The sequence below is a fragment of the Filicampus tigris genome, chromosome 16 (assembly GCF_054856515.1).
Source record: "Filicampus tigris isolate MCC_2025a chromosome 16, RoL_Ftig_1.0, whole genome shotgun sequence".
NCBI lineage: Eukaryota > Metazoa > Chordata > Actinopteri > Syngnathiformes > Syngnathidae > Filicampus > Filicampus tigris.
This window is the reverse complement of record NC_141232.1, coordinates 8,253,778-8,277,432: the sequence shown is the minus strand read 5'-3', so window position 1 is coordinate 8,277,432 and position 23,655 is coordinate 8,253,778. Positions and strand designations below refer to the sequence as shown.

General features: G+C 43.5%; 2 protein-coding genes across 6 annotated transcripts; both read left to right on the top strand.

Annotated features, from left to right (window-relative positions):
• Positions 1–1,260: 1,260 nt before the first annotated feature.
• On the top strand, positions 1,261–12,596 carry slc4a1a (solute carrier family 4 member 1a (Diego blood group)). Its single transcript, XM_086056204.1, has 21 exons — positions 1,261–1,373; positions 2,207–2,277; positions 2,405–2,463; positions 3,879–3,976; positions 4,040–4,086; positions 4,160–4,325; positions 5,363–5,498; positions 6,245–6,314; positions 6,387–6,429; positions 6,495–6,679; positions 6,998–7,205; positions 7,265–7,468; positions 8,148–8,296; positions 8,379–8,573; positions 9,782–10,015; positions 10,083–10,172; positions 10,236–10,402; positions 10,482–10,723; positions 10,855–11,024; positions 11,643–11,816; positions 11,997–12,596. The coding sequence occupies exons 2-21, from the start codon at positions 2,251–2,253 to the stop codon at positions 12,072–12,074; spliced, it is 2,742 nt and encodes a 913-aa protein (XP_085912330.1). The 5' UTR covers positions 1,261–1,373; positions 2,207–2,250; the 3' UTR covers positions 12,075–12,596.
• Positions 12,597–13,048: 452 nt separating this feature from the next.
• Positions 13,049–23,511, top strand: ubtf (upstream binding transcription factor). 5 transcript variants are annotated; one of them, XM_086055811.1, is made up of 21 exons: positions 13,049–13,615; positions 16,187–16,246; positions 16,361–16,533; positions 16,620–16,703; positions 17,003–17,158; positions 17,254–17,318; positions 17,397–17,523; positions 17,609–17,719; positions 18,350–18,483; positions 18,559–18,700; positions 18,784–18,825; positions 19,100–19,210; positions 19,306–19,461; positions 19,541–19,678; positions 19,752–19,862; positions 19,948–20,039; positions 20,108–20,297; positions 20,397–20,444; positions 20,519–20,572; positions 20,895–21,038; positions 22,042–23,511. In XM_086055811.1, exons 2-21 carry the CDS (start codon positions 16,210–16,212, stop codon positions 22,165–22,167), a joined length of 2,241 nt encoding a protein of 746 aa, XP_085911937.1. In that variant the 5' UTR covers positions 13,049–13,615; positions 16,187–16,209; the 3' UTR covers positions 22,168–23,511. The 5 variants fall into 5 exon arrangements, with proteins under 5 accessions (XP_085911937.1, XP_085911940.1, XP_085911939.1 ...); XM_086055814.1 differs by lacking the exon at positions 22,042–23,511 and adding an exon at positions 21,159–22,011; XM_086055813.1 differs by having other exon boundaries at positions 13,050–13,615; positions 20,928–21,038.
• Positions 23,512–23,655: the final 144 nt, after the last annotated feature.

Sequence of the window (23,655 nt, the reverse complement as noted above, 5' to 3'; positions counted from 1 at the left end):
TAACTTCAACTCATAGACCCTAAACTCAACCCACTGTACCAAACCCAAAATCCCTAAACCTTGGTCGATAACCTTTCATCCCTTACCCAAATTCTCTAACCATAATTCTTGGTCCAAATCCCATAGTCGATAACCCTAAACGATAGTCCCTAATCCTAACCTGCTGTACCTGGACCATAGTCGCTAAATCTTTGTCCTTAACCATAACCTAAAGCCACCAAGCCTATCCTTAAAGAAGGGAAGTCAACGCAAACATTTTCTTTTCCAAGAATATGTTCTACGCATTCTGATAAATATTGCGTTTGTGGAATAAGTGTTAATCCACTCGTTTTTAGCCATCTCTGGGGGCGGCCATTTTGTCTTCTGTCGACTGAAAATGACATCACAACTGCTCACAACGACCAATCACGGCTCGGATTCAGAAAACAGGTCAGTCGTGATTGGTCGTTATGAGCAGGCGTGATGTCATTTTCAGTCAGACAGAAGACAAAATGTTCCGCTCCAAGAGAAGGCTAAAAACAAGTGCATTTTGCTTCTTAATTTATATTCCACAAACACAAAATTAATCAGAATGCCGTGTTGCAACTAGTGGGCCTGCTGGGAACATATTCTTGAAAAAAATATGTTTGGGTTGACTTCCGCTTTAAGTTACACTCAATAACCTTAAATCATAGTGCTGCACATAGTGATGTCTTTTTCAGTCAAACAGAAGACAAAATGGCCGCTCCAAGAGAAGGCTAAAAACAAGTGCATTTTGCTTCTTAATTTATATTCCACAAACACAAAATTAATCAGAATGCCGTGTTTCAACTAGTGGGCCTGCTGGGAACATATTCTTGAAAAAAATATGTTTGGGTTGACTTCCGCTTTAAGTTACACTCAATAACCTTAAATCATAGTGCTGCACATAGTTTGTAGTTCTAAACCTAACCTGAGTTGTAAACTTGGGGGGATCCCAAAGATCTCAACAAGATGACGTATTTTGACATGATGCAATCAATGCCCCTTTTCTACCCCCTGTGTGCCCTCTTGTGTGCCCCCCCCCCCACAGCAAAGATCATGGCATCGGAGGTAGCGCCATCAGCCATGTTGGATGAGGGCGGAGTAGTCCAACTAGGGCTGGGATATCCCCACGTAAGGTGTCCCTGAATGATAGCGCTGGTGTACGGTCACGCGGGGCCTTATCTACACCAACCTTGTATGGTTGCTGGGCAACCGTACGGCCTGCGGGGTACGGCACTTTCACCAGTTTGACGTAATTTTGCTTTTGGGTGTTCCCGCTCTTCAACGTGGGTTCTCACCAAGGTCGCTGCTCATTTTCATAGTGATTCGCCGACAGCTGCCGGAGACCAGGCGGGAGTACCTGCATGCAGGTAGGGGTGTGGTCTACTCTGAACCAGGGTCCACCTACTTTTTATTGATACTTTTTCGCATAGTTTATAATGCAAACGTAATACAACATACCCATAGTCCAGAAGCCTAACCCTTGGTTACAAACCCATAGTGCCTAACCAGTAATTCCTAACCCTTGGAACCTGATCCTAACCCGAACTCCAAATATCTGACCTGCAGTCACTAACCTTAACCCATCGTCGTTAATCCTAACCGTCACCATTGTCTCCAAAACGATCCCTAATTCAGTCCTGGCCATAATCCATCGTCCTGATTCCTAAAACACAGTCCTGAGTCATAGTCTGTAGTCCTAAACCTAATTGGTTACGTATTGTGCTCCCTTGTGTTGGAGTAGAGGGCCTTAGTTTAGAAGGGAAATAGTTTACTTTTAAGTCAAATCGACTGAAGGTTAACAGTCCAAAGATGGCTCCATTTTTTTTTTCACCATTGGTTTGGATTGTAAATCCACCATTCTGCTAATTGTTGAGTGAAAATACATTGGATTCTGAATAAGTGCTCTCAGCCCAGCACTTTATTTGTGTTACCGAAGTTGGGTTTTTTTCTGCACTCAAGTTCCTTTAAGGCGACAGAGAAGACAAGCGGGTGTGACTCAAAGATAGGACAGTCATAGTTCTTCTTAACGGCCGATTATCTGTCTGGAGCCATGAGTCTGCACATCAAATTAGAGTGGCCTTATGTTCTAGTCACATCTCCCCTGTGTTTTACCGTTTATGTTGTAATTATGATTGGCTTGATAGAAAGTTTCACGAATGAGAATAAATCTAATTGTTTTCCCCACACTTGTCTTTCAAAGGTAATGTACAGAAGTAGCTGAGAGTGTCAACCCAGAAAGCAGCAATGGATAACAGGTTCACTAGCGATGAGGTTGGTCTATGTTGTCATCAGGGGCCATTATTTGACAAGAAAATCCATTTGAGCTGCCAAATTTCAAGCAATTTCACCCGCAAACTACCCCCCCCCCCTTCATGAAATCATTTCTCCTCCATTGCAGGACAGTGACATGTCATATGAAGACCGTGATTCCGCCTTCCTCCCCTCCCCGCTGAGAATGTGAGTTCCAGAGTCCTTCTCAACACTAACCAAATGACATACACGACCTCTTTTCACGCCAAAGTCATGCAGAAGGTTGTCAAAGAGTGAATATGAACAGCAGCAGGGCTAGTCAGCAGTATTGCATTTGGCAACCTGCACCTGCACCTGAGTAATGAATAGCTATAAGCAGATGTTAATGCCAAACTGTACGTGAGAAAATAGATGTTATATATAAAGATGTCCATTATGTGTATTTACTTAAACATTGCGTATTATGTGTAAACATAAACAGTAACAGTCCATACATAAGTAGCACATAATAAATAGATACTATGTACACATAGATGAATGTGAACAGTAGCCACAATAGTCAGCAGCGCTGTATGTATCAAAAGAGCTATAATCATCAATAACAAATAGTATATAACAAATGGATCCTATATGTACAGAAATGAATGTGAACTGCAGCAACAACAGTCAGCAGTGCTGTATATGCACTGGGTACGGGCAGGGGCGGAGCCATGGGTGGGCCTGGGTGTGCACAGGCCCACCCAGATTGACAGACTGCCCACCCAATGAGATTCGTGAAAAAAAATATATACTTTTAAATTTTAGTTGAATTTTTAAATTATTTTTGAATTTGTGTTTTTTATTTTATTGAATATTAAGAATGGCATAATTCTGGTTGTCTGAGGAAGATCTGAACTTCATATTCAGTTGATCATTTTATTTGAATATACGATGTGTCGGCATAGGAGGATTGTGCTCAATGAGAGAAATATTCAGGCCCGCCCTGAGTTTTCCAGGCCCACCCAGAATTATAAAAGACAATTATTCAGGTGTGAATGGCAATCTGTACATGCATAAATACTATATATCAACACTGAACAGCAGAAACGTCCTCAATGTCATATCTTTTTAACTAATCTATACTATTGGTCAGTCCCCACATGGGTCCGAGGTTAAGTGATGGTTATGGAGATTCAAGGATTACAACCTAGTAATTTACAGACTTTTGTGTGAACAGCGGCAAGACGTCAGCAGTACTGTCTGTCTGATGGTTGCAGCCTGATAAAGTGTATTTTCGCAAACAACAAACACTGTAATGTAATGGATTTGCCGCCCTCTTGTGGCAAAAATATGGAAGCACAGCCTCGTTGCTGAGGTTTCTGCTTGAAAATAGATAGGTAGATGTTGCCTTCTTGTGGTCACAAACAGAATTGCAGGGTCTTGAAGTAATATACCACCATATTCTCCAATTGGACCAGATTGTCAAGGTGGATCAAGAGGGCCGCACAATGGACCAGAGTGTCTTTAAAGTGGACCCAAATTTTCTTAAAGTGGACAAGAAAGTCCTCGAAGTGAAACCAAATGTCGTTACAATAGTTCTCGTGTGGCATCATTGAGTGAAAGTTTCCATTTCTCCACACCAGGACTCCAGCATACCGCGGTGATCAGTGTAATGTGGAGAACGGGAGGTTCGACGAGGATGCACCCTTGGAAACATACATCATTCCCCGTGATTCCGCAGGTAGGCTCCTCTCGTCTCCCATTAGAGACTTTTTCTTTCATTTTCCATGTTATTTTTTTTCAGCAAAGCTCAACCTGAACACCAATGCCACCACCAGAGGCGATGCTCAGGTCTGTTTGTAATCCTAAAACCATGTCTGTAGCCAACTTTGTTTACTAATTGACCGGACGCTTTGGGCCGCAGGCATACGTTGAATTGAACGAGCTCCAAGGAAACACCTGGCAGGAGACAGGCCGTTGGGTGGGCTTCGAGGAGAACTTCAATGCCGCTACGGGGAAGTGGGGCCCTTCACACACATCCTACTTGACCTTCAAGAGTCTCATCCAGCTACGCAAGACCATGAGCACAGGTGACTTTGGACTTCTTATCAGGATAAAAACAACCTTCATATTTCAGGGTCTTAAGTCCATCAATCAATCAATCAAAAAGTCCTTCAAATATATTCACATGTTCTTAAAGTAGGTTATGTCCTAAAAATGGACAAAATTGCCCTAACGGTTGACTGGAATGTTCAAATAGTGGATTTAAAAAAAAAAAAATCCCAAATTGGACAGGAATGTTCCTTAGAGGGACCAAAATGTCATAAAAGTCGACCAGATTGTCAAAGTTAACCAGACTATGATTCTAATGTTCTCAGAGTAAACCAGGGTGTTCTCAAAGTAGGGAAAAAATATTTCCAAAGTGGACCACAATGTCGTCAGTGAACAAGAGCATCACAGTGGGCCAGCATTTTTTCAAAGTGGACAAGAATGCTTCCAAAATGAACTACAGTGTCTTTCAATTAGAATATAATCTCATTCAAATTAACTAAAATGTTCCCAAAGGGGACCAGAATGTCCTTGAAGTGTACCACAATGTCTCCAATGTAGATTAGAGGGTCCTTAAAGTGGATCAGAATGTTCCCTAAGTGGAATGGTATCACCGCAAAGTGGACCAGAATGCTACTGGAGTGGACTAGAATATTCCCACGGTGAACTGTTACTCTCAGAAAAGACCAAAATGTCCTCAAAGTGTACTAGAATTTCTTCAAAGTAGATCTGACTGTTCCCAAAGTGCATCTGAATTTTCTCATGTTGGACTGTAATGCTGCTAAAGTAGACCAAACTGTCCTCAGATTGGACTTAAATGTCCACAGACTTGACTGCAATTTCCCTAGAGTGGACCAGAATGCTCCCAAAGTTGAGAAGGTGTCCTCAAAGTGGACCAGAATGTCAAAGTGGACTAAAATGTCGTGCAAATGGTCTTGAATGTTTTGAACTTGGATCAGAATGTCCTCTTAGTGGACCAAAAGTGCCCCCAAAGTAGATCACAATGATCTAGTTACCAATGAGGTCTCTAACTCTCAGGTCTGTTTTTTTATTTCTGACTTGGACATTATGTACACAGGTGCCGTCATCTTTGACCTGAACGCCAGCAGTTTGTCATCTATAGCCGAGAAGGTGGTGGACGCGCTCGTCATCAAGAACGAGATCCGTGCTAGCGATCGGGATGCTCTGCTGAGAGCACTCCTCATGCGGCGCAGGTAAGCTCCCCAATTCCCGGTTGTCTTTTCACAAATGCTCCTCCACAATGTTGTTTGACATGCAGAAATTTGTCAAACAAAATTTTTAATTTATACTTTGATCTACAGTTCATGTAGTTGTGAGTAGTTTTTTATTACTTAGTGAATTTCTATTTTTATATCAGTATTTCAGAGTTCCTTCTTTTTTTTCCTGCAGAAGTCACATCTAAGCATTAGTTATTTTTGTGTTAAACCTGACTTGACTTTTTTTTCCATGAATTGTTAACCGTTTGTCTTCTTAATTTATGTGCGGGTCTACATTATCCTCCTAAGGCTTATTGGCCACATACGTGGACAGCACTTCCTAGCTCTCGTGTGCACTGTGGAACTGTGGGTGTTGTGGACACATGTGTGGGCACTTACACTGCCATCTTGTGGTCTCAGAAGAGTATTACATAACACAAAATACAGTATACAAAATACAGTACAATACAATACAAAAAACTAAAAGATGATCCTTAGTTTTTCTTCTAATTAGGTTCCAATAAGCCCAAATATCAAAAAGAAATTTAAAAATGCATGTAAAAAAACAGCTTGGGCCTTAGGAGGGTAAATACCGTATTTTTTTTTAATGGCATTGTGAAAATCACATTATACAGCAGCGTTTACCAATCAATCAAATAGTACTTTGTACAGGAAAAATGGGCTCAAGGTGAATAGATGAATGGATGAATGAATGAATGCCTTCTGTGTGTTCTTCCCTCCAGTCAGTCTGACAGACCTGTGGTCACCGCCTCAGGAGACATCGAAATGCAGACCTTTTCTGTTTCTACAAAGGTATAAAACCTCATTTTGGTGGCCCTCTACACCGTATACTCATTTTTTTAAAAATGTATTTACTTTTTGCAGAGGGACAGCTCTGACAACATGGAGGCCTCCATCGTCCTCTCAGGTACCACCGCACCACATTCAAATATTTTGAATTTAGAGCTAGAACTGAAAGAATTTTCCCCAAAGGTGCCCTGGATCTTCTGGAGAAGCCGGTGGTGGCTTTCGTTCGGCTGAGAGACTCTGCGGTGATGGATTCCGCCCTGGAATGTCCCGTCCCTGTGCGCTTCGTGTTTGTCCTGGTGGGCCCCAGCCAGAGTGGCCTGGACTACAGTGAGAGCGGTCGTGCAATGGGCGCTCTGATGGCCGACTGGGTGAGAAAAGTGACATCGGCAATGTTCTTTCTTGTTTCGGAAGGAGTCAGGTCAATTTGTCAACAGAAGTTATCTCAAGGCACTTTACGCGCGCAGTATATACTGTAAAAGACAACAAGGTGACCATCTTCCTTGGGCGATTGGGTTGATGCGGAGAGAGAATAGAAAGATAGAGATTAGACAGAAAGAGAAAACAGGTTGGGGGAATGAGAGACTGAGGTAGGGTGGAGAACACTTGGCACAACAACAATCACATCAACGACAGTAATACTCCTTTGACATGTCAAGGAGCTAACGTTCTCCGCTCCGCTGCGCCAGGTGTTCTCTCTGGAGGCTTTCCTGGCGCAGACCGAACAGGACCTGACCAACGCCATTGCCGACTTCATGGACTGCAGCATCGTTATCCCCCCCACGGAGATCCAAGACCTGGGGATGCTGGAGCCAGTCATCAAGTTCCAGAAGAAGATGCTACAGGACAGACTGCGCCCCACCGACAACCGTCTGGCCTTCGGCGACAGGATTGAAGGTAAGCCAAGTAAAAGAAGGCTTGACCAAAGAACTTCAGTGTCAATTTGATGTGTCCAGTTACGAAACCTCCGGAGCCGCCAAGAGAAGACCCCCTGGCCCGCACTGGCTATCCTTTTGGCGGTATGGTGAAAGACATCAGGCGTCGCTACCGCCACTACATCAGCGACTACACGGATGCCTTAAACCCTCAAGTCATGGCTGCCGTCATCTTCATCTACTTCGCCGCTCTGTCGCCGGCCATCACCTTCGGAGGACTTTTAGGTATGACTTTTGAATGAATGAGTGTTTTATTTTTGGTTGTGGTACAGAAAGGAAAATACGAAAAATCATTTCGAACATCAATCAAAAACCGAAAAAAGGAATAGGGTGAAGCACCAGGCTTATTATTGCCTATGCTAGCATCCTGCATCCTTTTGGCATCCTGCAGAAGCGAGCGCTGCAGGGTGTCTGTAGGTGTGATGGTTGATGTGGTTGACTCGTAGTTTTGACTTTTGTAACACTAGTCCTGGATGCTAAAGAAGCTTTCCAGAGACTTTTTTTTTTTTTTTACTCATTTTTACAAGATTCTTGGCTTACTTATTCGACAGAGACTAGCAGTTTCACTTGTGCATCCCACCGGGCCGTCGCACGGCTACACCGTGATAACTTAAGCTACGCAGGAATCGGTGGTGACTTAAACAGAGAAGTGAATTAGCCGTTAAAAACAAACGCTGAATCATACAGTATATAGTCTAAAATTAATTTAAAATTAGAAAACTAAATTGGTGAAAAACTGTTAACATTACATAGCCTCAATTTAGCACTACATATTTCTCATCTTTCCACGTTTTCAGCAAATTTCTTCAAACAATTACTGTATATTGTACTGTATTTAGAAACAAATTGAATTTATTTTCTGAATTCACTTTACAGGGTCTTTAACTATTCTTCTTTGTCTTAGCTGATAAATCAGAGAAGATGATGGGTGTGTCAGAGTTGATGATCTCCACAAGCGTCCAGGGCATCATCTTCTGCATCTTAGCCGCGCAGCCTGTCCTGGTGCTTGGTTTTTCCGGACCGCTGCTGCTCTTTGAGGAGGCCTTTTACTCTGTAGGAGTCCACCGCGAGTACCACTATTGCCTCCTCGTGCCTCATCCTCATGCGTGTATGCTTTGTCCATCCCGTGCGATAGTTTTGCAAATTCCAGGGGCTCGAGTACATAGTGGCTCGTATCTGGGTGGGCATATGGCTCATTCTGATTGTGGTGATCATCGTGGCGGTGGAGGGCAGCTTCCTGGTGCGCTACATCTCCCGCTTCACCCAGGAAATCTTCTCCATCCTCATCTCGCTCATCTTCATCTACGAGACCTTCAGTAAACTCTTTAAGGTTTCCCCTTCCCACTCATTTCCTCATCATCGCTACATCCATTTGTCCGACCATGCCATGTGCATGTCTTATACACGTGCTGTGCGGTGCTGCTCTTATCCCCAAACCTTAGTGCCCCTAAACTTTACCTCACTCTTAACGTACCTCGACCTCCTCAGCCTCACCCTTAACCCTTACACCAAAAACTAACAGCTAATCCTCATCCCTCAACACCTATGCTAACCTTAAACCAAACCCTTAATCCTTATGCTAACACAAACATTTGCCCATATCCCTTACTTCTCATACGTACCCATAACCCTTCCCTTAGCTCTCATTTTACTTTACACCTAATCCTTGTCCATAACTCTTACTTAAGCTCTAACCCTCATTCCGAAACAACTACCTTACCTAAACTGCTGTCCTTAAAGTTGAAGTCAAACGTGTTTTTTTCAATAAGATGTTCGATTCAAGACCACTAGTTGAAACAGGGCATTCTGATAAATATTGCCTTTGTGGAATAAGTGTTAATCCACTCATTTTTAGCCATCTCTGGGGGCAGCCATTTTGTCTTCTGTCGACTGAAAATGACATTACAACTGCTCACAACGACCAATCACGGCTGACCTGTTTTCTGAATCTGAGCCGTGATTGGTCGTTGTGAGCAGGTGTGATGTCATTTTCAGTCGACGAGAGAAGACAAAATGGCCGCCCCCACAGATGGCTAAAAACGAGTGCATTTTTCTGCTTAATTTATATTCCACGAACGCAAAATTAATCAGAATGCCATGTTTCAACTAGTGGGCCTGCTATAACCTATAACCTTAACTCTTACCCCTCCACCCATTTTTAGCCATTTCAGGGGGCAGCCATTTTGTCATTTCTGTCGACTGAAAATGACATCACAACTACGAGCCATGATTTGTTGTTACCTGAGCCCTGAATAGTTGTGATGTCATTTTCAGTCGACAGAAATGACAAAATGGCTGCCCCCTGAGATGGCTAAAAAATGGGTGGATTTTGCTGCTTAACTCATATTCCACAAACGCAATATTAATCAGAATGCCGTGTTTCAACTAGTGGGCCTGCTGGGAATATATTCTTGAAAAAAATATGTGAGGATTAGATTTCCTCTTTAAACCTTATGACTGAAACCTTACCTTAACCTTTACCTGTAACCTCAACTCTTACCCCTCACCCTTAACCTTACAGTTTCTCCTCCTACACAGATCTTCACTGCCCACCCTTTGATTCTGAACTACAAAGAACTGAACGAAACCTTGGAGAAGCCCTTTCACACCATCTACAATAAGACATCCAATGGCACTGATTTCGTCCAGAACGTGCCAATCCGAAATCCCTTCCCGAACACCGCGCTGTTATCCCTGTGTCTTATGTTCGGCTGCTTTTTCATAGCCTACTTCCTGCGCCAGTTCAAGAATGGCACTTACCTGCCCGGTTGGGTAAGTCACCGCCTCTGATTTAAAATCTGGTCTTGTGGCATTTTCCTGACCAGTGTTTTTGGCACAGCTGCGACGCCTGATTGGAGATTTCGGGGTCCCCATCGCTATCTTTGCCATGGTCGCTGTGGATATCAGTGTTAAGGACACTTACACACAGGCAAGTGATTTAAGCGTACAGTGTAGTGTGTACTAGTGTTGAAGTGATGTTGCTCTTTTGCAGAAACTGGTTGTACCAAAAGGTGTCCAGGTGACCAACCCAGACGCCCGTGGCTGGTTCATCAACCCTTTGGGAGAGAAAACACCCTTCCCCATCTGGATGATGGCCGCCTCCTGTGTACCGGCACTGCTCGTCTTTATCCTCATCTTCCTCGAGTCGCAGATTACCACGTGTGTGACCATCAAATCGCATTTCAAGGTGCATCGTCTTTTTGGGTTGTCGAAATGCAGACGTTTCTTCCTCTTGCAGGCTGATTGTTAGCAAACCAGAGAGGAAGATGGTTAAAGGTTCCGGTTTTCATTTTGACCTGCTCCTCCTGGTCACCATGGGTGGCATCTCATCCATATTTGGGGTTCCATGGCTGAGCGCCGCCACTGTGCGATCCGTCACACACGCCAACGCTCTCACAGTCATGTCCAAGGGCCCTAAACCCGAGATCGAAAAGGTGGTGGAGCAACGGATTAGCGGCATTCTAGTCGCCATCTTGGTTGGTAAGTAAATTGGGGAGAGTTTAGACTGAGATGAGTGAGTCAAGTTGGGTAGACAGCCAAATATCAGGGCACAAATGAAGTAATACATATAACATTCTCCATCTCATTATGTACTGAATTCTCTGTTTCAGGTGTCTCTATTTACATGGAGCCCTTACTGAAGATGATCCCTATGACGGCCCTGTTCGGAATCTTCCTCTACATGGGTGTCACTTCCCTGAGCGGAATTCAAATGTGGGATCGGATACTTCTGTTGATCACACCCAAAAAATACCACCCGTCCGACGCCTATGCCACCAGGGTATGAACCGTCTTGCATTTCACTCCTCTTCTTTTTAATATTATGGAGCAGTAGTTCTCACTAGGGTCCCCCGATCATTTGGGGTCCGCAAAGTAATTAGCAATACATTTGCAGGCTCCCTCTAGAGGTACCTGAAAAATATCTGAATTAAATTTTAAAATTGAGCACCATGTCATATGTGGCTTAAATTTTATTTTTTTAATTGAGTACATTACAGTTGTTAAGTATATTTCAGATGTATTTTTTTTAAGTACAACACATTTGCATTTAATCTTTTATAAGTTTATGTAATTTTTGTATTTAACGTATGTGCTGTACATTTCAACTGAACATCATTTAATTACAGTTATTTAATTTTCCTATATTTAAGTGCAGCTTAAGGTTCAAACTGTGCATAATGTTACAGTGGCTTGCATTAATATTAAAAATACTTTTCAGGAACAAAAGATCTGGCTCATTTTTTATGAACATATAGGCCTACTACGCTACTGTATTTGAATATTGGTCATAATGGCAGTATTAGGAGAGCTATGTTTTTTTTTAGGTGGTACTCAATGTAATATGTATATATATATATATATATATATATAACACTTTACTGGCGTGTTTTTTGCGTAGGTGACGACGATGCGCATGCACCTTTTCACGCTGATCCAGCTGGTGTGTCTGGCTGTGCTCTGGGTGGTGAAGATGAGCCCCTTCTCCCTGGCACTGCCCTTCATCCTTTTGCTCACTGTGCCGCTGCGCATGTTCATGACCGGCACACTCTTCTCGGCCATGGAAATGAAATGTGTAAGTACTTCAACATGCCCTTGAACTGTTGTCATTTAGAATAAATTCCCTTTTTTTTTGGTTGGGGTGGGAAAACCTTTGTGCTCAAGGGGCTACAATAGAATTGTATATGGACACACAGGCCAGATCATTCGTAGGTGAGATTGAAAAAATGCATTTACATGTTCATTTCGGTTGCAGCTGGATGCAGACGATGCTAAGGTGAAGATTGAGGAGGACATCGGTGAGGATGCCTACACTGAGTCCCCACTTCCATGAGTGGAAACAAATTCAATCCAAAAGTATAGCCAGTGATTCATTTTGGGTGTGGGGGGAGTGGGTCTCTTTAAGAAAAAAAAACTCGCAATTTCAAGCTTCATCTTGTCATTTAGAGTAACTCGGGGATCATTTTGTTTCGCCATTGCAAGTGATACCAGTGGTACTTGTTCTTTTAGATGTAGATTTTTCTGTTGTGTGTAAGTTAGAGGTGAAATGTAATATAAAATGCATTCTATGCATTGTTTGTAATGGAAGTAAGCAGGTATTTATCATTCATAAATTCACATATGTCAAGTTACATTTTTGCCTCATATTTTTATTCATATTTAGTTTGTCAAGTTGTCATTTTAGGGTATTTTCTCTCTAGTCCACTAATTTAGAATTGTATGAAGACATGCTGTTATATTTGAATTGAATGAATGCTTTGGGCAAGTTTGACAGAACATTAATGCGTATAAGTTTTGCTTCTATGTATCTGTACATGCATAGGGTTTAACATTAATAAACTGATTAGTAAATGTTTCCCCATTTGTATTGATTTATTTTATATTAACACAAAATTATTTTAACGGAAATATTTTTTTATTAACACTACACAGTAGTGCACACTAGCTCCAACAACTTGCTCCACTAAAGGTATTCACGATATAGTGGTCTTTGAAAATACTGAGACATTTCAAACCTATAATACGACGAGATGACACTGTGTGTGACGATTCAATCAATCAAACCCACGTCTACCTTCCAAAATCTTTATTTAAAAATATTTTAAAAAGCAAAAGCACACATAAACATCACAATTAGTATTCGATGTATGCCCGACAGCAAGCGAACGCATCGCTGTTGAACAAGGCCCAGAAGCCTGGGAGCCGTTTGTTTTCCTCACCGGGCTGCCGCGATTGGACGGCCCGGGGTTCCGCCCACAAACACACAAGGTGGAGTTGGAAAAAGGAAAGAAAAAAACATGCTGATCTAATATGAAGCTGTCAAAGAGCCACCGACAATTTACAAAACGAGCATTTCTTTAACGTGCAAAGGCACCAGGTCCATTTAGTGACACACCAGTGGGTAGACATACAAAAACATTCAACTTTTTTTTATCAAGAAAAACCAAAATAAGTAAAAGTCTAACCATATAAGATTCGAGATTTTAGGTTAGTCAAATGATGCGAACTTTCGGTGTTGGAAGCTCGTTCGGTTTGCTCCTCCAAAGTGTTGAAAACATCGGCAGCGGAGCGGACATGATGGCCGGGGTTCGGTCCGGGTCGGTCGGTAGCCCTCTCCAGATGTAAAAATGCGATGGCGGCTGACGGAAACGGCGGTGGCGTCGATCCGACAACATGAAGACGCCTCGGCGTCGCGCAACGGTTGGGTGGGGAGTGGGAAGCTTGCTGCGCGTTGACTGGAGGGAGACGGCGAGTGCGATGGAGGCGGGGGAAGAATCATCTCTGCGGGGACTGGAGCCGAGGACCGACGGCGCAGTACTGGCGATCGTTCAACCCTCCCCTTCTTCCTCCACAACGACGCCGAGAAGCAGCTAGGTAAGCCCAAGCCGAGCAACCCCCCGCTCGGTTCGAAACGCGATACGATTGCGCCACGAACGAGTGACTTAAATTCGCTTATTTGACCTCAAATGTAGCATTTTAATACGTGTGAAAAACGCGGCTCGGTCGACGCCTTTGTACTCGACCAACGGCGGTGGGAAGGGGACAGACGAGGTCGGCCATAGCCGTATTTCTTGTCCTCTGCGGCTGAGGGGGAGAGACTTGTGGACGCGAGGCCTGGAGGTAACTACATATTGTTTAAATAACATTGTAGTTGTGGATTAGAACATTTCTTCGTTGGATGTTTATATATTTAAGAGTTTCGGGGGGAGCTCGCGGGACTTTCCACGCCGAGACCTCCATGCGGCAGTTGGCAGAAGAGCCAGCCGCCCCTCTCGGTTAGCCATCAGGGATCTTGGTTTAATATCTCGCCGCCCTCTCTCTCCCCCTTCTCTCTCCCCGACCAGCCCCGGACTACCGACTACCGAGCTCCTCGGTAAACCCGCCTTCCTAGTCGTCGCATTTCGGCTCGACAAAGTATCCCCGCGCTTGAGTTGTGAGCCTCGTTCATTTTATTCTTGTTTCCCCGGGCCGCCATTTGGACCTTGTCACGGTAGGTTTGCTCGGAAGCATGGCGGTCGTCGAAGCTCGTTTGTGGCGCCACGGAATCTTCACGGTCTCCGACGTTACCATAGTCCCTCTAAATATGATCATTGCTCATCCAAAAAGTACTGTTTTAACGATATTTTAAACACAAATTTACATTTAAAAAAAAACAGTTTTAGTGTAGCTTTTATTGTCTTTTTGTAGTCCCTCGTCTTTGTGGCTCCTACAGCCCCACCACCTCAACGTTCATAGCCGACCCATGTATGTTAACGTAACGTGTTACGTTATAGGATTTTATATTATCGTTTACAGATCTAAATTTTAAAAACGTGTTTTAAGTATGTGCTTATTGACTGTGGGTCACGATCAGGGTTACAGTGGGCACTCATAACTAATTTTAGGATGAAATTCAATTCTCCCGAAAACGGCGTCAAATGCTCTCATATCGTTTTAAAAATGGCACCAAAGCGGTCGTTTAGTTAATTTTGCAGTGTTCAAACGTTACAAGGGTTCTTGTTTTGTTTAGCTTTAAAACGATGGCCCGGTCCCGAAATGTGCGGCGTCGCTGGTTCGCCCCCCGGCTGCTGCTTTTCGAGCTAACAGGCTAGCCGGAGCCATCAAGGACACGACAAACAACGAGCATCCGCCATCATGGAAGCAACGTTCGGTTACGCCTCACTGAAGAATAAACCGCAGTTTCGTTGTCAATTCTCGAATAAAACAGCACACACAAACAACACGTGACCCACAAAAACACATTTGTAGACCGTTAAACGACAACGTGTCGCCATTCTTTCGTGTTATAGTCGATATTGGAGTCTGGCACGGCGGAGCGAGATCCGTGGGTGATGAGGCTCCTGTGGCGCAGTGATAGCCGCCATTGCGGCCCCGTTGGTCGGAGAGCGAAAGCAGATCCCCCGTGGTCAGCTGGTCGCCTCCAGCTCCCTGTCCGTCCACTCGCTTCCTTCCTTCCTTTTGTGGATCCACCCCAAAGCCCTCGGCTCCCCCACTCGAAAATCCTCCATTAGCGAGCAGGCCCAGGCGTAGAAAATGGTCGTTGCGTGTAGAGATAACGTTGAAAAAGAGGGAGGGGGAAAGAAGGCGAAATTCCGTGTGGAGTGGGAGCTAAACCGTTGCTACTTGTTAGCCCTCCGCCGTGTTATTTGAGATTGGGAGCAGTCACAAGCTATCGCCTGTGTGTGTCCTCAACGCTTGAGCGTAAACGTTTAAGGGGCGGCGTAATGAATATAAGCCATTATGTCGACGGGCATTTCCCATTCAACTCTCTCGTTGGAATGCCAATTCACTCCACATTAGTTGTCATCAAACGAGCGTTAAAGCGTTCCATTTATTAAGTCATGTTAAGAACAAGATTTGCATATCGTTCTCGCGATTCTTCATTAAAATGCAGTGAACCATCTCTATTTGATGGGCCAGAGACGAAGTTAAAGGACTTCTCCCCTAAAAATATTTACAATTTACTATTTTCAATTGGAGTTATTAACCCTAACCCTAAATATAATTTAAACTTTGACCACAAAACACTTTATTTCAAGCTCATTTTAGATCAGTGACCTGACAAAAATGGCTTCCATATTATTAGCTTCTTGTAGCCTATTTCTGTATGGCACCACTCCGCAACCTGTAAAAAAATGTTTTGTTTCCTATTGCCCACGTAGTACATTTTTGACTCAGCAATACTTGTGTTAATGAGTAAATCATTATGATAGATAGATAGATGGATGGATAGATATACTCACCACAGTGTGAAAAGTCCTATAGAGAGAGCTGGGCATTTTGTGCAGCATCTTAGGAAGTTCAAGAAAGACCACCAAAATACATGGATAACGTGTTAATAGGCGTTATGGTCTATAGAAAAAAATGTGAGTTTGCTAATGGTGAATTGACTGAACTCCTTAAAATCGATTTTTATGGTAGTAATTTGATTTGTTATTTCTTCAGACTAAATAGAGGATAATCCACAAATGAATGGAGACATGGAGGCAACATCCCAACACCAAGGTAAGTGCTCGGCTCCACTCTAATCCCATTTGAAGTTATCAAACTATTACTCGATTAAAATGATAAATTGATAGTGTAAATTATATATATAAATAATTGAGCATTGTGCTGTAGTGTGGGCGCAGGATGACCTGCTCCAGTTGCTGGAGGCCATGAAGTTGGCGCTGCCACAGAAAGACCTGACCAAGTACAAGACGTCCGAGTCCCACCTTGACTGGCAGAAGGTGGCCTTCAACTCCTACACGGCCGAGATGTGCAAGTTGAAGTGGCAGGAGGTCTCCAAAGAGGTGAGACCACCGGGGTTTAGTCATTATTTTGGAAAATGAACAGTTACATGATTCATTCTGTGTGGTTTTCTCTGACTTTACAACAGATCCGTAAATTCCGGACCCTCACAGAACTGATATTTGATGCTCAAGACTACATCAAGAACCCATATAAAGGCAAGAAACTAAAGGTAAAGGTATATAATTCTTTTTGCCACATACAAATATAAGAGAAAACAAATGTCAGCCTAATACCGGTCCGAATGCATACATGTGTGCGGATTTGATTTGGAAAGGTGAACAGTTACCCCTTCAACACAGGGCTTATCAAAATATTAATGAACAGTAAAGATGATGTCGGTGAGTTAAGAGAGGTTAATACATGAAAGTGAAAGCTCCCGGGATTGCGAAATTCATCCCGTAAATTGCATCAACTGTGGTGACTTTTAGCCCAAACCTTACAGTACTCTTTTCCCTATGGATGTAACAGAAACATCCGGATTTCCCTAAGAAGCCCCTAACGCCGTACTTCCGCTTCTTCATGGAGAAGAGGGCCAAGTATGCAAAGTTGCATCCGGAAATGAGCAACTTGGATCTGACCAAGATCTTGTCCAAGAAGTACCGTGAGCTCCCGGACAAAAAAAAGGTAAAGTCGGGAACGTTTCAGGTTTGAATTGAAAAAAAGGAAACCAGCTTTTGACATTGTTTTTTTTTTTTTTTTCTTTTCCCCCCATCTTGTAGAAAAAATATGTTGATGACTTTTTGAAGGACAAAGAGACATTTGTACACAGCATGATGAGGTTCAGGTGAGATCATCTATTTGGAGCTTGTATTTTTCTGCCTATCACGGACACGGCATTTTGAAGACGTTTACCTTCTTTCAGGGAGGAGCACCCGGAGCTCATGGAGAGCATGACGAAGAAAGGCCCAAATGTTCCTGAGAAGGCCAAAACGCCTCAACAGCTGTGGTACAACCACGAAAAGAAGGCCTTTCTCAAAGGCCACCCGGACGTAAGTTTATTTTTTATTTTTTCATTTTTGTTGTCCATTCGCTTCATCTCATCTGGGCACACATTGTTCTGCCGTTATTCTCCAGGCGACCACAAAGGATATCAAAGACTGCCTTGGCAAGCAGTGGACGCAGCTGTCAGACAAGAAGAGACTCAAGTGGATTGCCAAATCGCTGGAGCAGCAAAAGCAGTACGAGGTGAGCTGGAAGAGGGATTGCAAAACGCAGCATTCATCATCTTGTCTAATAGGCACACGATGCCAGTGAAGTAGCTCTAGTCGTCTTTAATTTGGGGGAATTAGGAGCTCCGTGGTGTCATGTTTCTTATTCCAGGTTTCAGCGAGCAGCATGTTGTGCACTGCCTTAACTAACGAAGCAGAAGAATGGTGGATTTTTGCAAAGTTGGGGTTAATTGGGATCGCACTTTCTTCCTGAGTTTAGCTAGCCAGGAAGCAGTCGAACATACACATTAACAACAGAAGCCGATGACTTCCTGGTTGGTCTAAATTTTGCGTTCACTGCTGTGATTTGTCTACTTTGGCAAAGCAGGAGGAAGCATATCATGCACAGTCTGTACGTGTTTTATACAACGATAATCTACTAAAATTATTTAATATGATTTTTATATATTTGGGGTTAAAAAAAAAATCACAATTTGTGGAAAAGTAAGCTATAGTATATGATTAGACTTTTAAAAATAAAAACAAATGTTACGCAAGGTTTTACTTTCAAAGCAACCTCTTTAGGTTCCAAAGTTGCGTCTTAACTGGTTAGACCAAACTGAATTATTTGGCTTTCCAATTAAAATTGTGGCATTGATATTTACAGGAGACGATGCGTGAGTACATTCAGCAGCATCCCGAGATGAATCTAACGCAAGGGGACATCGTCAAGTCAACGCTGACCAAAGCCGAGAGGCACCTGAAGGACAAATCCGACGGGCGGCCCGACAAACCTCCGCCGTGAGTCACCGCCGCCCATTCTGTCCAAATCCCTCAGCTACAGAAAGAGGGTACTCATAATTTCCTTTCTTCCAGGAACGGTTACTCCATGTTCTGCGCCGAGCTGATGTCCAGCATGAAGGACGTGCCCAGCACCGAGCGCATGGTCATGTGCAGCCAGCGCTGGAAGCTGCTCAAGCAGAATGAGAAGGACGCCTACCAGAAACGCTGTGAGCAGGTAATGCGAAAATGGTTGCGTCTGACGATATTGCTTCTCTTCATATCGCTCTAAACATATCTTTTTTTTCTTTCTCTCTGTAGAGGAAGAAGGAATATGAAATTGAGATGAACAGATTCCTCAGCGTAAGTTTCTTTCATGCTATGGCAACAAATAACATTGTTAACCACAAATGAGTGATTGGAAACTACTGTCATTCATCCCTGCACTACGTAGCAGGCCTTGTCATTCATTTTATTTGACTTTTCCCCGGGAAATCTGTCCTCTGGCTTCCATTTGAAAAAGTTACAGTGCCCCCCATTGCATTGGCATGTATTTGACTCCCTTAAATTGCCGTGAAAACACATTCTTAAGGTTTTCCATGATTTAAAATGGGCTTTGATTTTCATGTCTCTTCAGAGTTTGTCAGAGGAGGAGCAGCACAGGGTCCTGTCTGAGGAGAAGGTGGGCTTCAAGAGGGGCAGCGTGGCCAACAGCCCTGCGTCCAAAAAGAAGAACTCCAAAGCTAAGGTCCCGAGAGTGTAGATGTCCATTTTTTTTCCCCCCTCACCGTTCATTTTTTTCGTAGCGACTACATTTTCTGACGTTTTCCTCCTGATCTGCAGGCCAACCCGGAGAAACCCAAGCGACCCATCTCGGCCATGTTCATCTTCTCCGAGGAGAAGCGTCCCAAGCTGCACCAGGAGCGTCCGGATCTCTCCGACAGTGAGCTCACGCGGCTGCTGGCGCGCATGTGGAACGAGCTGCCGGACAAGAAGAAGGTAGCACGCGGCAAACAGACCCGAGAATGGGTTTTATTTAGATGTGTAGGTCTGAGCCATGTTTTCGTTCTTAACGCAGGAGAAGTACAAACGACTGGAGGCGGTCTTAAAGGCGGAGTCGGAGAAAAAGGAGGACCGCAGTCTGCCCGACCCTCCCAAGACGGCTCAGGACATTTGGCAGCAGAGCGTCATTGGAGACTACCTGGCCAGATTTAAGGTAGGCAATTAGTTTGCGCGGGTGTTTCTCCATGCTTGATGCTTGTTTAAGTGAGCGTGATCGTGCAATGCAGAACGACCGTCCCAAGGCTCAGAAGGCGATGGAGGCTACCTGGAGCACCATGGAAAAGAAGGAAAAGATCATGTGGATCAAAAAGGCGGCAGAAGACCAGAAAAGATACGAGGTAGGACGCCGACGCAGCCGGACTCAGCCTGGCAGCGGCGTGTGACGTGTCAGTCGCTAAACACCGTTCCGCCTGTCGTCCACAGCGAGACCTGTGCGAGATGCGTTCACCCGTCGCCACCGCAGTGGCCTCGGGGAAGAAGATGAAGTTCGAGGGCGAGCCCAAGAAACCGCCATCGTGAGTTCCAGTCACAATTTGTCGCGGGCCTTTCCGCTTGCTTGAGCTGACATCCTGCTTTGCTTCAGAAACGGGTACCAGAAGTTCTCTCAGGAGATGCTGTCCAATGGCGAGCTCAACCACCTGCCCATGAAGGAGAGGATGACGGAGATTGGCAGCCGCTGGCAGAGGCTGCCTCTCAAGGACAAGGACCGTTACAAAAAGATTGCGGAGGAGATGCAGAGGCAGTACAAAGTGCTGCTTGAGCAGTGGCTCGCCGTGAGTACTCTCTAAACACTTTACCATCTGATACTGCTTCTGCTAAAAAAAAAAAAAAAAAAAAAAAGTTCCCTCTAAACAGTCCTTCCCTTCTTCCAGAGTGTATCTTCTCAAGTGAGGAACACCTACAAGGAGTACAACTCGCAGGTGAGTCAGGAAATGAGAACCTGCTTTATTTATGGTGGCGTTTTATTCAAACGTGTGTCCTCTTGCTCTCCCAGAAGAGGAAAGCCCCGGCAAAACCAGGAGGCCCCTTGCCCAAGGTCAAGAAATCTGTAAGTGTTCCAAAGTTGACATGGAATGCTAGCTACGTAAAAGTGGTAAATTCATCACCAAACATTTGGATGACTTTCCGCTAGGGCTGTGATTTTTGCTTCTCTTGATCTTAAATATATAATAATAATAATATATGATAAATAGTTTGTATAATATATTCGTAATGATCAAAGAAAAATGATTAATGTGCCAAGCGGCATGATGTGTGTGCAAGCAAATTATTTTGGATTCACAGACAGTGAATCTGTAAATGTGGGGCTAAAAAAAATTCAGCCCTGTACGACTTTCTCTATTTCTTACAACTGTCAACTTTGCAAACAGCCAACCGTAGCCCCCATCTCCGGCTTCCCACAGGACACTGAGGACGACAATGACGACGACGACGATGAGGACGACGACGATGATGAAAAGGACAGGGCTTCCTCTGACGGGGCATCCTCCAGCGACGATGATGATGACGATGACGTAAGTTGAGTTGCAATAAGTTCGCATTTGACTAACGCCGCTCGCATTTGTGCGGCGACACTACAGACATAGCAAAGCAAAATGTGTGCCGTTAATCCTGTAGATTCTCACTCCGATTAGGTCTAACAAGATTCGCTACTTGTTTGACTGCCAACATCAGTCCTGTTGATGCTCAGTGAGTTAAAGTCTTATGAGATTTGATGTCTTTGTTTGAAATCCATATTGTTCAACTTTTCCACGGTAAAAAATGCATAAGACATGGCATAAAACGAACCTTTGTGGTGACAAAAAAAAAGTGAAATGTGTGGTGTTCCGATCATGGCTCGAGTCTTATGAGATTGGCTGACTTTAGTTGCTTGATCTCCAAAAGTATTTAACTTTGTTCCTTGGGGAAAAAAAGGGTAACACAACTCAAACTTCTGTGGTGATGTCAAAGAAAAAGCAGTGGGAAAAAACTTGCTGATAGTTATTTGTTCGAACTCTAAAAGTCTTCTGGCCTTTTTTTCCCCACCGTATATAATGCATATAATAATGTCATAAAAATTGACTTAATTAACTTGTCATCGCACAAACTTCTGAGGTGACATCAAAGAAAATGCAAAACTTGTGACGTTTGTGCCGGTTAAGCTCACGCGTGCATCATTAGCCAACTTGCGTTGTCTGGACTCTAAATTGCCACTTTTTGTCCTCTGCTAACATGAGTCAAACATCAGTGGTGCCTCAACATTTGCTGATGTATTTTCCCCCAAAATTTCCTTACACTAGAAACACATTAAATGTGTGGCGTTAATTGTGTAGACTCCCGCTAGGATTCACAAGATTTGGATTTTTACCCTCAGAAAAAAAAAAAAACTCCCTCACACTTACTCCCATAATATTTGATTTTTAATTTGTTTTTGTTTTAACTCCAAATTGTTTATCCACTGTAAAATTACTGACACCACCCAAACGTCAATGGTGGCCTCTGAATATTACAACGGTTTGCTCGTTTGTGTTGAAGAAGGACGATGATGAAGACGACGACGAAGATGACGACGATGACGACGAGGTGGACGACAAGGAGAACAAGTCAGAAGACAGCAGCAGCGAGTCCAACTCGGGCGGCTCGTCAGACTCTGACTCGGACTGAAGGGCGGTGCCGAGGGCGGGACCGCTGTGACGACGGGACAGACCAAGCTGAGCCACGGGGGTTCAACCGGGAGGGAGGGCGGGGTGTGTGCCGCCACTGTGCCCAACCCCTGCCCAAGCCACCTCCGTTTCACGCGTTTTATTTTCCTTCAAGTCCTTCACCAAGTTTTAGTCGGACCCGCATCCCACTGGTTTGGCGATGTTCCGAACTGACGCTTCCTTACGTTTTCTTTTTAAGTTTTAAAACAATGTCGCCCATTTTATTTGATTGTTCCGCAAGGACGAGCCAGGCTACTCGCAGCCAAAGAACACGAAGACCGGGTGGGACACTTAAAGCAGGGAGTGGGGCGGGCAGGATGCGAGGGTGTTTGTACTGGAAAAATTGCACTCTTAAGAATGTTTCCTTGTTAATACTTTTCCCCCCTCTCTCTCCTTATTCTCTGCTTTTGATTTTATCCCGTTTAGTTCTTAGAGGTGGTATTTTTTCAGATATAAAAAAAAAAAACGAAGAAGAAGCCATGATGAATGTTTTTTTTTTGTTGTTGTTGTTGTCATTGCTGGAACGTCGTTTAAAATGCTGCAGTGCACATAAGTTTTCAATCCCGCTAATTTTTTTTACCCTTTATCTTCTTGGATCTTACTTGTCAATTGATTGGGCGCTTGACATTGCGCCTCCTCGCAAGTACACCTTCAAATGCAGTGTATCACATTTGGAAACAAAAACATTTATGGGAGGTCTTTCAAAATTCGTTTTATTGTTTTAAGAGGCACTGCACGTTTTATTTGAGGTTTGTTCATTTTCTGTCCAACAACAAATAAATTATTTGTTGTGCAACGCTCACCATGTTTTCCCCCCCATGCATGCTTTTTTTTTTTTTTTAATTCTAAATTGGCTCATTACAATAATGTTTGATACTGGTTACCTCCCCTAAAATCTGCACTTAATAGAGTGGATGACACGGACTACATCACGAATGTACATATTAGACATTTTTGCTTGGTGAACACACCATGACTGACGTTAGTTATAATATTCTGTTTTGAGATGCTGATTTGTGACTGAATCAAAGTTAAAAAGGGGGGGGGGCAGCGTGTATTATTCTTGTAAATACTGTTTTAATTTTGTATGGAGTGTTTTTCTTTTCTCCCGTCCGTTGCTTGGTTTTGTTTTCCTTGAGAGGGAGAGATGTTTAAAAAAGAGCAAACAAAAAAAAAAGCTTTACAAGTTTGTACTGCTGATCATTTGACAAACAAAAAAAATTGATGTTTTCTATGGCGGAGGGTGTTATTATTATGATGTCCTTGTAGTTCAAGTATTTGGGCAAATAAACACAATCTTGAACAATTGGTCGTCTTTTGAGTATGAGGGAGTTAAAAAAAAACGTCACAATATGATAAATCCATCTAGGGATGAATCCTGGTTTAAGAAGACTGTTGTAATATTAGACTTGTGCCATTTTTTCCGCCAGATGAAGGCATGTCATTTTCT